The sequence below is a fragment of the Equus quagga genome, chromosome 1 (genome assembly GCF_021613505.1).
Source record: "Equus quagga isolate Etosha38 chromosome 1, UCLA_HA_Equagga_1.0, whole genome shotgun sequence".
Taxonomy (NCBI): domain Eukaryota; kingdom Metazoa; phylum Chordata; class Mammalia; order Perissodactyla; family Equidae; genus Equus; species Equus quagga.
In genome coordinates this window covers 86,537,051-86,550,407 of record NC_060267.1, presented here as the reverse complement: position 1 = coordinate 86,550,407, position 13,357 = coordinate 86,537,051, and the positions used below count along the sequence as shown (strand labels likewise).

The following is a 13,357-nucleotide window of genomic DNA, read 5'->3' as shown; positions in this document are numbered from 1 at the left end:
GGTGAAACCCTGTGCCGCTGCAGCGGAGTGCGCGAACTCAACCACTCGGCCACAGGGCCGGCGCCGTGTCTTCCCACTCTTTACGGTCTCTTCTGATGAACGTATGCTTTTAATTTTATTACAGTTGAATTTATTGTTTTCCTTTAAGTTTATGCTTTTGTATTTTTTAAGAAATCTTTCCTTAGAATCATAATGTTATTCTCATATATGTATTATCTGAAAGTTTTATATTCAAGTCTTTTATGTGCCTTTTATATTCGTCTTTTATTTGCCTTTTATATTCAAGTCTTTAATATGCCTAACATGTGATTTTGGTGTGAGAAAAGGACCTTTTTTCTTTTTTTTTTAATTGTTTTGGTACCATTTATTGAGAAATCTCTTGTCTTCTCGCTGATCTGCAGTGCCAGCTTTGTCTCAATTCAGTTTTCCAAATGCATGTGGAAGCACTCCTATACTTTGGGGCGTATGCCACTGTGGTATTTGCATGATACTATGCATCGCCTCACTAGCTGTGGCATTCAGATAAGTCTTGGTGTCTGGTAAGCCAAGTCTCCCCACCTACTTCTTTTAGGAGTATTTTGAATATTCTTGGCCTGTTGCTCTTCCACAGAATAGTTTGACAAACTCCTTAAAAAACCTGTGGGATATTGATTGGAATTGCATTGAATCTGTAGATGCATTTGGGGAGCAGTGATTACTTTATGATGTGAATTTTCTTATCCAAGAACATGGTCGGTCTCCCCAGATATTCAGTGCTGCTGTTTTGTTTTGTTTGTTTGTTTTTTCCTTTTTCTCCCCAAAGCCCCCCGGTACATAGTTATATATTCTTCGTTGTGGGTCCTTCTAGTTGTGGCATGTGGGACGCTGCCTCAGCGTGGTTTGATGAGCAGTGCCACGTCCGCGCCCAGGATTCGAACCAACGAAACACTGGGCTGCCTGCAGCGGAGCGCGCGAACTTAACCTCTCGGCCACGGGGCCAGCCCCTGTTTGTTTGTTTTTTTTTTTTTTAAATGGCTTTCCAAAAGGTTCTGTAGTTTTCTCCGTAAAAGTTTATCTGTCGTTGAATTTATTCCTAGGTGCTTTATTTTTTTATACCAGTTCTAAATTGTGTCATTTTAAAAATGACTTTTTCTATTCATTGCTGGCATATGGAAATATTATTTTTGTGTATTAATTTCTTTGCACACCTTTTGTTAAGCTTAACAATGAATCTCTAGGGTCTTTGAGTTTCCTTAATAGCAGTCATATCATCTGTAAATGAAGACAGCTTTGTTTCTTTCTTTCCAATTCTTACACTTTTTTTTCTTTGCCTTATTCTGTTGGGTTGTTTGTTTTCTTATTGCTGAGGGTTTTTTTCTTTATTGTTGAGTTTTAAGAGTTTCTTTTATATTTTAGAGAACAGTCCTTTATCAGACATCTCTTTTGCAGATTTTTCTTCCAGTCTGGCTTTTCTTCTCATTCTCTTGACATTGTCCTAAGCAGAGCAGAAGTTTCTAATTTTGTTGAAGTCCGGCTTATCAATTATTTCTTTCATGGTTCATGCCTTTGGTGGTGTATTTAATAAGTCACTGCCATACCCAAGGTCATCTAGGTTTTCTCCTGTTTATCTTACAGGAGTTTCATAGTTTTGAGTTTTACATTTAAGTCTGTGATCCATTCTGAGTTCATTTTTATGAAGGATGTAAGGTCTGTGTCTCCATTCACTTTTTTACATATGGATGTCCAGTTGTTCCAGCACCATTTGTTGAAGAGGCTATCTTTGCTCCATTGTATTGCCTTTGTTCCTTTGTCAAAGATCAGTTGACTATATTTATGAGAGCCTATTTCTGGGCTCTCTATTCAGTTCCATTGATCTGTTTGTCTGTTTTTTTGTCAGTACCATACTGTCTTTTTTTGTTTTTTTTAAAGATTTTATTTTTTTCCTTTTTCTCCCCAAAGCCCCCCCCGGTACACAGTTGTATATTCTTCATTGTGGGTCCTTCTAGTTGTGGCATGTGGGACGCCGCCTCAGCGTGGTTTGACGAGCAGTGCCATGTCCGCGTCCAGGATTCGAACCAACGAAACACTGGGCTGCCTGGAGCGGAGCGCGCAAACTTAACCACTGTGCCACGGGGCCAGCCCCAGTACCATACTGTCTTGATTACTGTAACTTTATAGTAAGTCTTGAAGCCAGATAGCATCAGTCCTCCGACTTTGTTCTTCTTCAATATTGTGTTGGCTATTCTGGGTCTTTTGCCTCTCCATATAAACTTTAGAATCAGTTTGTTGATATCCATAAAATAATTTGCTGGGATTTTGTCTGGGATTGCTTTGAATCTATAGATCAAGTTGGGAAGAACTGATGTCTTGACAGTATTGAGTTTTCCTATCTGTAAACATGGAATATCTCTCCATTTATTTAGTTTTTAAAAATTTCATTCATCAGAGTTTTGTAGTTTTCTTCATATAGATCTTGGACCTATTTTGTTAGATTTATACCCAAGTTTTTCATTTTTGAGGGTCTTAAAATAAATGGTATTGTGTTTTTTAATTTCAAATTCCACTTGTTTGTTGTTGGTATATAGGAAAGCAATTGACTTTTGTATATTAACCTTGTATCCTGCAACCTTGCAATAATCACTTATTAGTTCTGGGAGGTTTTTTGTTAATTCATTTGGATTTTCTAAGTAGACAATCATGTCATTTGAAAAAAAGACAATTTTATGTTTTCCTTCCCAATCTGTATACCTTTCATTTCCTTTTCTTGCCTTATTGCCTTAGCCAGGACTTCCAGTACAATGTCAAAAAGGAGTGGTGAAAGGGGACATCCTGCCTTGTACCTGACCTTAGTGGGAAAGCTTTGATTTTCCTCACCATTAAGTACGGTGTTAGCTATAGCACCTTAGGTGCTAAGGGCCTCCAGTAAAACAGCCAAAGTGAAGAGGAGGGCTCCATGTGGGATATGGTGCACAAGAAAACTACATGGAAATTGGTGACTGATTCTTCTTCTGTCCCTAACTCTGTCTAACACAGTGACTTGTATAGGACTTGGTTGTTCTTTTGGTTTTCACTGGAATGGGTCACCTGTATCTCTCAAGTTCAGGTGATAAGTACAGGCTTTAGATCTAGAAGACCTGGGTTTGAATCCTTAATCTGTCACTAAGGTGTGTGCCTTTGGGCTAATCCCTAAACCTCAGTTTCCTTATGCATGGACACAGTGAAGGGTGGTTGTGAGGACTAGAGATAATGGGAAGTGCTTGCACATGCCCTGGACACTATAGCTGCTGCTGCCGCCGCCCTGTGTGGTTATAGTTATTACTATTGCTATTATTAGTGTTATTAGTAAGAGACCCATAAAGATGGGCCAACATAGCCAAAACTGTTTTTCTTTCCTATCAAACACCCTCGCCCTCCTGTGTTTTTGCCCCGAATAATGTTATTCATCCAGGGTCTGAGCCACAGACTTGGGAGTTGTCTTCACCCTGCCCCCGGTCATGCTGAACTTGTCTGTTCTTCCTTTGCATGTGCTGCCCTTTACCGGAGTGCTGCTTCCTCTCCAACCCCTTCCCCCCGGGCTTGTATAGGAGCCTGCTTAGGAGGCCTGATCTGATTGCCCCGAACAGTTAGTGCCTCCTGCCTCTGAGATCTCATAGCACCTTGTATGTCCCTCTGTTGCAGCATGATTTTGTTGTTTTATAATTAAGCTTGTGTATCTCCACCACCAGCCTCCATGCTTCTGTGAGTCAGGCACTGTGTCTGATTGTATCCCCAGAAGACAACACAGAGTATAGGCTTGATAAAGTTTTGTTGAATTATGGGATCCTGAATCCATTCTGCAAACTTCCCCCCCACTACTTATGTTGTCATCCCTGTGAGGATTCAGAACGGCAAATGCTTCTTCCCAAAACCCGAGGCCCAAGTTGCTACATCTTAATCTGAGGAGATTGGCTGGGTTACAAGCTAAGCATGAACGTCTGTGGCTTGAGATGGAGTGACAGAAGCATAAGGTGAGGGCATCTGAGGAAGCAGAGTATATGTGAGGAGACTCAAATCTTCACAGTGAGATGTTGCTGCTCTATGACCTTTTTTGGAGAGGAGAAGGGACGTCCTCAGGGGATACAAGGACCACTAGGGATATAAGAACTTATATGTTCAAAGCTTCCTGGATCCTCTACTTGGACATTGAGCAGCATTTGAAGATTGGGAATAGTGAAAGGAATAAAGTTAGCCCAACTCACCACTACCACCGCTGCTAAAGAGACAGACTGAAATAAATAAGTGGGCAGCTGTTGGTCTGGGCCAAGGTGTGAGGTGCCCAGCAGCTCTACTGTGTTCCCTGTGCTGTGAGCCAGGGTAAATATCATTCATTTCAGAAGTTCTCTCTTGTGCCTTAAGGCGCTACAGTGGCACCATTACTGCTCCATCCAGCCTCATGTTTCGAGAAGCACTGTTCTTAGATCATTGTAGGGCTGGCTGGGGGCTTCTTGAGTGGGACAGCCTCTGCTGGTTTTTGGCATCTGGGGTAAAGATGTCGCTCCTGTTGGACTCTGGATTAGTAGGATTAAACATATGCTCAATGAGAGTGGGAGGAGGAGTATTCCTTTGGCTCGTAGATCATGACAGTACCATCTGGTTATTTTCAAGAGGAGGAGCATCTTCCCCGGCTCCTGGCTAGATTCCACAGAGGGAGCAACAGTGTCCTTCCCAGATTTTCAGTTGCTTAAATTGGGGTGAGCGTTTGCCTCTTGCTGCACTGGGTCTGAACTGGATACCTGAGTGATGTTGAGGTCTGGTCTTGTATCTTCTATGTCCCGTTTTCAGGGAAGATTTCCCAGCTGTGTGTTCTTCTAGGATGCAGTTGAGAACAGAATTTCAAAGAAATGGTGATGGTCCTAGAGGAGACAGGAAGGAAGGGAGAGGGGGTTTATAGTGTGACGGAATCTCTGCTTTCACCTGCAGGTCACTGCTGAAACTCAAGAGAAAGAAAAACTCATCACACATTTGCAGGAGAAGGTTGCTTCCTTGGAGAAGAGACTGGAGCAGAACTTATCAGGAGAAGAGCATGTGCAGGAACTCCTGAAAGAGGTGACTAGCTCTCTTTGAGCTGGCCGATGTTGGGAAAGCAATGGTAACCCCGGAGATTTCATAAAATCCTAGAGTTTCAGAGCCACAGAGTCTACAAACAGCTTGGTGAGAAGAGCACTCTCCCCACCTTTTGATTGTCCTGCTTTCACAAAGAAAGCCTCATGTCATCCGTGTGGCATGTTTTCCTCAGGGAAAGGGAGAACTTTGTTCAGAGATGCATATGAATAAATAGCACCCTGATCACTCCACCTAGTGATTTACGCCACTCGTGCTGTCTTGTCTTACCACCCTGCTCTCCTCTGCCCTTTTGTGCTTCCATTGGCCAAGGCAAACAGGGCAGCGAGCAGACTCTCCTGAGCTGAAGGAGGCTGTTGAGCAGACTGGCCTCGTGCCCAGTGGTGTTGGGCAACTTACTTTCTCATCACATCTCACTTCATTTGCCCACATTCGTGCTGCTCCTCCTCTCTCTATGCCAGTGATTGGCCTCACTGTGACAAAGGTGACAAAGCCAAAGCCTTGGGCCTTGATTCGACCTCGCTTTCTGTCTTGAGTCAGTTTCAGCCGAATAGCTCCGTCTCTGCTCCGCTGTTGCACTTCAGGGCTTCCTGCGCCTCCAGCCTAGTCTACACTAGAGTCTCCAGACTGGCCTGGCCGGCTCAGTCCCTCCTCCTCCACCCTCTGACGCAGCCTTCCACACCCACTGCCAAAGTGACCTCCTAAACAACGTTTCTGACCACATCGCTCCTTAAAGAGCTTCCACGACTCCCCTGCAGTCTGCAGTGTGTGTAATGTGGGTTCCAGGGTGGAAATTGATTTCTAGCACCAGGCTACCTCGGTCTGTGTCTCACCTCTCTACTTACTAGTTTGTGACTTAGAGCAGGCAACTTAATGTCTTTGTGTTTGTTTCTGCCTCTGTAAAGTAGGGCTAATGATGGTACCAAATGCGTAGAATGATCGTTAGGATTAAATGAGTTACAGTATGTGAAGTACTTCGAATGAGGCTTAGAACATAATGGGGGGCCCTCGGTGTATTTCAGCTATTAATGGTATAATCATTATTAGTGTGCCGTCATCATTATTATAAAGTTTAGTGTGCATGAGAGATACTTGGGGGGTTTGTTTGAAGTCTATATCTCTGTCCCTCCCCTCAGAAGTTCTGATTTCAGTAGGCCTGGAAGGAGGCCTCAAGTTTAACAGCCACCCCTCCCCACCAACCTAATAAGTCTAATGCCAGTGTTTGGACCACCCCACTTTGAAAAATATTGCCTACGGAATTAAATTGAAACTCCTTTCTGCAGCATAAAAAGTTTCTCACGATCTGGCCTGTTGCCTAATTTTCCAGTCTTGTTTCTTGACCTGAATCCATCATCACTTTAACTTTTGGCAAGTTGTAGCTCCCCACGTGTGCCAGGCTGTTTCACACCTCCGCTAGTCATCCCTCTGCCTGGGTGCTCCCCCTCCCGCGCCACCTGTGAATCGTGAAGCCTCCCACTTTCCTGAGGCCGTTTCCCGCTCTTTGCTCATTCTTTGTGGGTGCCTGTTGCACTCTGTTGTATAATATTTTTGTTAGTCTTTTACCCCAGCGTCAAGGTCAAAGGACTGTCAAATTTCTCTCTCTGTACTTTATGATATGTGAATTTTATCTCAATTAGCTGTTATTTTTTAAAAATGTATTTGTGTCCCTTGTGCCTCACACAAATCGTAGTATGTTTTAGATACCAGTAAATATTTATTCAATGGAGAAATGACTATTTTCTTTTACTCTTCTTTCAACTTACAGAAAACAGTTGCCGAGCAGAATTTGGAGGATACCAGACAGCAGCTCTTAGCAGCCAGAAGCAGCCAGGCCAAGGCCATTGACGTCCTGCAGACTCGGGTACTGATCTCACTCCCAAGTGATTCCTGTGTCTGAGTTGTAACCTGGTTGGATGACATGGTTGTGGCTGAGAATCCCCTTGGGTCAGAGGTTTTCTTTCAGAGGGACTGTCTTTTGGATCTTACTTATACAGGGTTGAGCTAGTCGTTTTCTTCGTTCTTGCCACATCACTGTCATTGTTCCACACAAAGTTGTGCTTGTGTTTATTTATTCCTTTTTATCCCCATTCCCCTCCCTCCCATAGGAAACCATTCTGTTGTGGTTAATAACACACACTTTTATTGTTGGATTGCCTTAAAATGGGTGGCATTGGGGCTGACCTGGTGGCGCAGCGATTAAGTGCGCACATTCCGATTTGGCGCCCCAGGCTTCAACTGTTCGGATCCCAGGTGCGGACATAGCACTGCTTGGCATGCCATGCTGTGGCAGGCATCCTGCATATAAAGTGGAGGAAGATGGGCACGGATGTTAGCTCAGGGCCAGTCTTCCTTAGCAAAAAGAGGAGGATTGGCGGCAGATGTTAGCTCAGGGCTAATCTTCCTCAAAAAAAAAAAAATAGGTGGCATTGTTTTGAGTGCATGTATGTTAATTGAGGGAAACGATATGGCCCTGCATGTGTCTTCCCTCTTACTTTCCTCTGCCCCATCTGCTATCTGTGTCCACTTCGCTGTACTCACCTACTCCACTTTGTAGTTATCTACTAGATGTTAGACATCCAGATTGCCGCCTTCTTCCTGTGACCACAGATGACACTGCAGTGAACGTCCTGGTCCCTGTTATCTTAAGGAGAATAGAGAGTGTGTATGACCTAATGTGACTAAGTAAGACAAGAACGTTCCCAGAGGGCTGCACCTGGCTTCGCTCCCCCAGCGTGCACGAGGGTCACTGTATCTGCATCTCTGCCTTTTCCAGCATTGGTGTTTCCCAGCCTTTTAATTTTTTTGCCAGTTTAATGAGTGTGAAGTGGCAGAAGGGGCCAGGGATCTCTGTAGGGCCTCTTTTATAAGAGCACTAATCCCACTCCTGAGGGGTCTGCCTTCATGACCTAAGCTCTTCCCAGAGGCCCCGTATCCTAATACCATCCCATCAGGCGTTAGGCTTTCGACCTGAGACACAACCATTCAGACCATGGCACATGCTTAGCCCATTTTTAAAATCTTTCTTATTTCCTGATAAATATATTTAAAACTGTATTTTTATCTTAATACAGCTTTGTTTGTTTTATTATAATTCAGTTCTACCTATTTCTGAGTATCTTTTTTTTCACTGTTGCAAAATATACATAACATAGGGGCTGGCCCTGTGGCCTGTGGTTAAGTTCACCCGCTGCGCTGCAGGTGGCCCAGTGTTTCGTTGGTTCGAATCCTGGGCACGGACATGGCACTGCTCATCAAACCACGCTGAGGCAGCGTCCCACATGCCACAACTAGAATGACCCACAACGAAGAATATACAACTATGTACTGGGGGGCTTTGGGGAGAAAAAGGAAAAAAAATGAAATCTTTAAAAAAATTTATATACATAACACAACATTTAGCTTTTCAACCATTTCTAGGTGTGCAGTGCAGTGGCTTTAAGTGCATTCACATTGTTGTGCAACCATCACCACCATCCACCTCCAGAACTTTATCATCTTCTTGAACTGTACCTCTGTACCAGTTAAAGCAGTAACTCCCCATGCTCTCCTCCCCGTCCCCTGCAGCCACCATTCTACTTTCTGTCTCTATGAATTTGATGACTCTGTACGTTATATTAGTGGGATCATACAATATTTGACCTTTTGTGTCTGGCTTATTTCACTTAGCTTAGTATCTTCAGGGTTCATGCATGTTGTACCATGTGTCAGAATGTCATTCCTTTTTAAGGCTAAATAAGCTTCTTTAAGACTTTCATTCCACTGTATATATATACCACGTTTTGTTTATCCCTTCTCTTGTCAATGGACATTTGGGTTGTTTCCATCCTGTGGCTGTTGTGAATGATGCTGCCATGCACATTAGTGCTGTGAACAAGGGTTTTGTGTGCACTCAGGCTGTCGTTTCTCTTGGGTATATACCTGGGAGTGGAATCGCCAGGCCTTATGATAACTCTCTGCTTAACCTTTTGAGGATCTGAGTCTCTCTTGAGCTCTCCCTCTAAATTGGGACTTGGGTAGATATTTTCTGAACTCAGGAGTTTAAAAAGCTAGGTTTCAGTCCCGGCTCTACCACAAATAGAATTTGTGACAATGGACAAGTAACATGACTGTTCTCCTCTACGGAAATGCACTATTCTCACAGGGTTACTTCAGTTGAGTCTTATACGTGAATGTATAGGAGGAACCGTAAGACCTGAAAATATCCATCTCATTGGGTCCCTGCCTCTCCTGACAAAGCTGCAGCCTTGCCTGTGCGTATGTTGTCATAATAGAGTTCCCCAAGGTCAGACCTTATTCAACAAACGAGAGGACTCTTTTTTTTTTTTTGAGGAAGATTAGCCCTGAGCTAACATCTGCTGCCAATCCTCCTCTTTTTGCTGAGGAAGACTGGCCCTGAGCTAACATCCGTGCCCATCTTCCTCTACTTTGTATGTGGGACGCCTACCACAGCATGGCTTGCCAAGTGGTGCCATGTCCGCACCCGGGATCTGAACCGTTGAAGCCTGGGCCGCCGAAGCGGAATATGCACACTTAACTACTGTGCCACCAGGCTGGCCCCCCACAAGAGGACTTTATAAGAGAAATTGGCAAAGACAGCTCGAGTCAGATAAAAATGTCACATTAGAGAGCCAGGTCGAGCCCAGTGCTGGGCAATATGTCGTCCTGTCCTCTGGGCCTGCCTCATGTCCCAGTGGCAGTGCCAGGTACCTAGTCAGGCTTGGTTGATATTTGTGGAATGAGTGAGACCTAAGTTTGTATCATGAGCGGTAATCCCACTTCTGGAAATCTATCCTAAGCAAGTGATTCAAACCAGGTCAAAAAACGTTGCATGAAGATATTAACTGCTGCCTCATTTTAGATGGGAAAATGGAAAACAACCTAAGTGCCAGCACTGTAGGCACTGGTTCAGTAAATTATGAAATATCCTTTGAGGAGACAATGTATGATCTGAAGAATATGTGGAAACACAGAAGGAAACTTGAGTGAGGAGGAAAAATACAGAGTTTTACCAGAATTGTATAAAAAGTTATTTTTAAAAAATCATAAAACCGACTAGAAGAAAATGCATTGGAACGATAGTGCTTTATAATGGTAGACTTATGCGTTATCGTTTTTCTAATTTAAAAATTTTCTGTCATGGACCTGTTTTAGGACTTAAAGCCACTTGTTGCTACTCTCCAGCTTCCTTTGAACGAAAGAGTGCTTCTGTTTCCCCTCAGGTGAGAGAACTAGAGCAGAGCCTGCAGGCGTCTGAGGAGAAGCTGAAACAGAGCAGTGACATCATGGCAACTCAAGAAGCTCAGATTCAGGAGCTTGTAAGTGGTTATTGCGGCTGCTGTGTCCTGGGCCCTCGATGCTTTCCCTTCATGCCTTTGCACACACCTCAGACTCACTCCCAACTTCTGGAGTGGTATCTGGACCCGACCTTAGATCCAGTTGTGCTGAATCTGAACAGGCGGGCAGCTGCAGATGGAGGGAGTGGGGGCCTGCTGGAGGATCGGAGTTATCCAGAGAGGATGAGTCGCACCTGACAGCTGGCCGTGGGGCCCAGCCTAGTTCTGGGACTGTTAGAGGTCATAGCTCCACTGGGAGTCAAACCTCAGCTTGCAGCCGGGGCTGTGGAGAACAGGTCCCAACTCTGGGGAGAAGATGGCAAGGCTTGGCCAGCTGTCACAGCCCCAGGTTGGGTGTTGAGTTCGAAACTAGAGAAATAGGGGCCAGCCCATGCCCGAGTGGTTAAGTCTGCACACTCCGCTTCAGCGGCCCGGGGTTTCGCTGGTTTGGATCCTGGGCGGGGACATAGCACCGCTCGTCAGGCCATGCTGAGGCAGCGTCCCACATGCCACAGCTGGAAAGATCCACAACTAAAATATACATCTATGTATTGGGGGACTTTGGGGAGAAAAAGCAGAAAAAAAAAAAGAAAAAAAACTAGAGAAATAAAAACAGCATTTATGGCGTTTGCCGTGTCCTAGGCACTGTGCTGAGTTCTCTGCACATGTTTTCCTTTAGTCCTTGCAGCAGACCTAAGGCATGTGTACTGTTGTTATCATTCTAGAGGAAGCAGGCTCAGAAAAACCTGGTCACTAGCCCTTGGTCTCCCAGCTAGTAAATGGCAGAACTCACATCTTTCTTAGATCAAAGCTCTTGTTCTTCATCACTCTCTTATACTTCCTCCCAGGAAGCACTTCAGCCATAGAGGGCAACACTGAGTGGGGTGACAGAGGGCTGTGTCTTAGGACTGGCTGGTGCCCAAAGCTGTCCCCAACCCCAGCTCCTGAGCAGGCCAGGGGCCAGGGCAACAGGCAGAGCTTACAGCAGGGGACATCGATAGCACCCAGGCTGAGAAAGGTCAGGAAGGAGAGGTGTTTCTGTCGGACACCCATCTTTGGTCACCAAGGGACAGAATAAGGCCCCTGTTGTCACCGTGAATAACTGTCCTCTGGTACCCCCACAGGCTGCCGCAAACAAGGAGAGCAGCCGTGCTCAGCAGCAGGTGCTCGCTCTGGAGCAGCAGTGCACAGAGCGCATCCACGTGCTGGAGGCCCAGCTCGCTGCCCTGGAGAGAGCTCGGGCAGCCGAGCAGACAGCTGCACATCGGGAGGCGGTGAGTGCGGGAGCGGGGAGGCCGCCACATGAGCGCCAGGTTCGCACGTGGCTGGGCTGCCAAGTAGTTTGACAGGAAGAGGACCAGCCTCTTCTGAACTAGGAAACCACTTTTTGAACAGTGTTTGTCTCCCCACCAAGACACCTGCTCGTGAGCCTGGATGGGAAAAGGCTGCTTTTTACAAAACCCCCAATCAGATGGGTTTGCTTTTTCCTTGGGCTGCACAGGGACTTCCTGTCACTTCCTGACCAGTCCCACCAGCTTCTTCCCATTGTCTGTCTACAGTTTCTGTTGTTCTCCCCGAATGGCTTCTCCTTTTCCCTGGTCCCCTCCCTGTCCCACAGTCTTCAGAGTCAAGTGCCTCGTTTCTTCTTGTGAGGAGTTTGTCAAGCGGCTCTCTCTTTCTGACCTCCGCCCTGTTCTCATCTCCCACCCCTGCAGTGACCAAAAAAGGAACAGGGAGCATTTTTAAAGATTCCATGTCAAAGACAGGACTGTGCTCAGGGGAAATATGGTAAAGACCTTTTCTTTTTATATATACTGTGCTCAATTTGCAGAGAGAGCTGGAGCAAGAAAATGCAGCCCTTAAAGAAAGTAAGAATGAATGTGAATGTTCTTTACAGCATCACCAACTTGAACTAAAGAAGCTAAAGGTATCTATCTAATTGAATCAGTTTCACAAAAGTGTCATGTCTTGCACGTGTGTATTTGGAGCAGCCGAGTGAGAGTTCTGTACTTAGAGTGAGAAGGGGTGGAACTGGCATTTATTCAGTAGTTCTGTTAGGCATTTACTGGAAATTGTCGCCTGATTAAGTCCTCTCAGTGATCCAGGACGGTGGCAAGAATTGTGCTCATTTTGCAGTTAATGTCATTGAAGTTCCAAGTGTACATAATTTGCCCAAGTTCCGTAGTTAGAGGTGGCGCTGGTCTGACTTTTCACTCCACCACAGAGGTCAGCCCTTCCTCTGCGCTGCCATCAACAGCTGCCTGAAAGTAATGCTGTCAGAGCACATGGTTGCTGATTTTAACAGTGAGACTAGGAAAGCAAGGCCTCACATGGTCGGTCATAGGACCTTGTTTGTTTATGCCAGGGAGCATGTACAGAAATGAAGAAACAGTCTGCTGGATTGTCACCCTTTCCTTTCTGGGAACATGGTGCTTTAATCAGATGCTGCCCGCTTCATTCCCTGGACATAACTGGATGCAGAGGGAGAGAGATTCTGGCACTTCCTTATAGGCCTCCGGCTCCCCAACCTCTTTCACAGCAGCCCTTGGACGATGGGTCATTGCAGTACTTGCCCAGCTTGGTCACAACACCACGACCTTGTCGATTCTTTGGCACAGGACTTGTCTGAGAACATCCACAGCTGAGGGCCTGTGCCGAGTGAGCCTTCAGCAGTGTCTGCGAGGTGTTGCCGGTGCTGGGGCCGTAGTGCCGGACCGTGGGAAGCGTGTGCGAGGTGCTGCCGGTGCTGGGGCGGTAGTGCCGGACTGTGGGAAGCGTGTGCGAGGTGCTGCCGGTGCTGGGGCCGTAGTGCCAGCTTGAGGGAAGCGTGTGCGAGGTGCCACCGGTGCTGGGGCCATAGTGCTGCCTTGAGGGACGCATGTGCGAGGTGCTGCCGGTGCTGGGGCCATAGTGCTGGCTGGAGGGACGCGTGTGCGAGGTGCTGC

General features: G+C 45.8%; 1 protein-coding gene across 4 annotated transcripts in view; it reads left to right on the top strand.

Moving 5' to 3' along the window:
* Positions 1–13,357, top strand: part of GOLGA1 (golgin A1) — a 46,739-nt gene that overhangs the window by 18,978 nt on the left and 14,404 nt on the right. For all 4 annotated transcript variants that reach the window (XR_006889029.1, XM_046664006.1, XM_046664028.1 and 1 more), the window contains 5 exons: positions 4,939–5,064; positions 6,845–6,940; positions 10,299–10,394; positions 11,537–11,686; positions 12,244–12,339. Coding sequence is in view for 3 of the 4 variants with exons in the window: in XM_046664006.1 (XP_046519962.1) it covers positions 4,939–5,064; positions 6,845–6,940; positions 10,299–10,394; positions 11,537–11,686; positions 12,244–12,339 (564 nt within the window). In the remaining variant the exon portion in view is untranslated. The remainder of the gene's footprint in view (positions 1–4,938; positions 5,065–6,844; positions 6,941–10,298; positions 10,395–11,536; positions 11,687–12,243; positions 12,340–13,357) is intronic.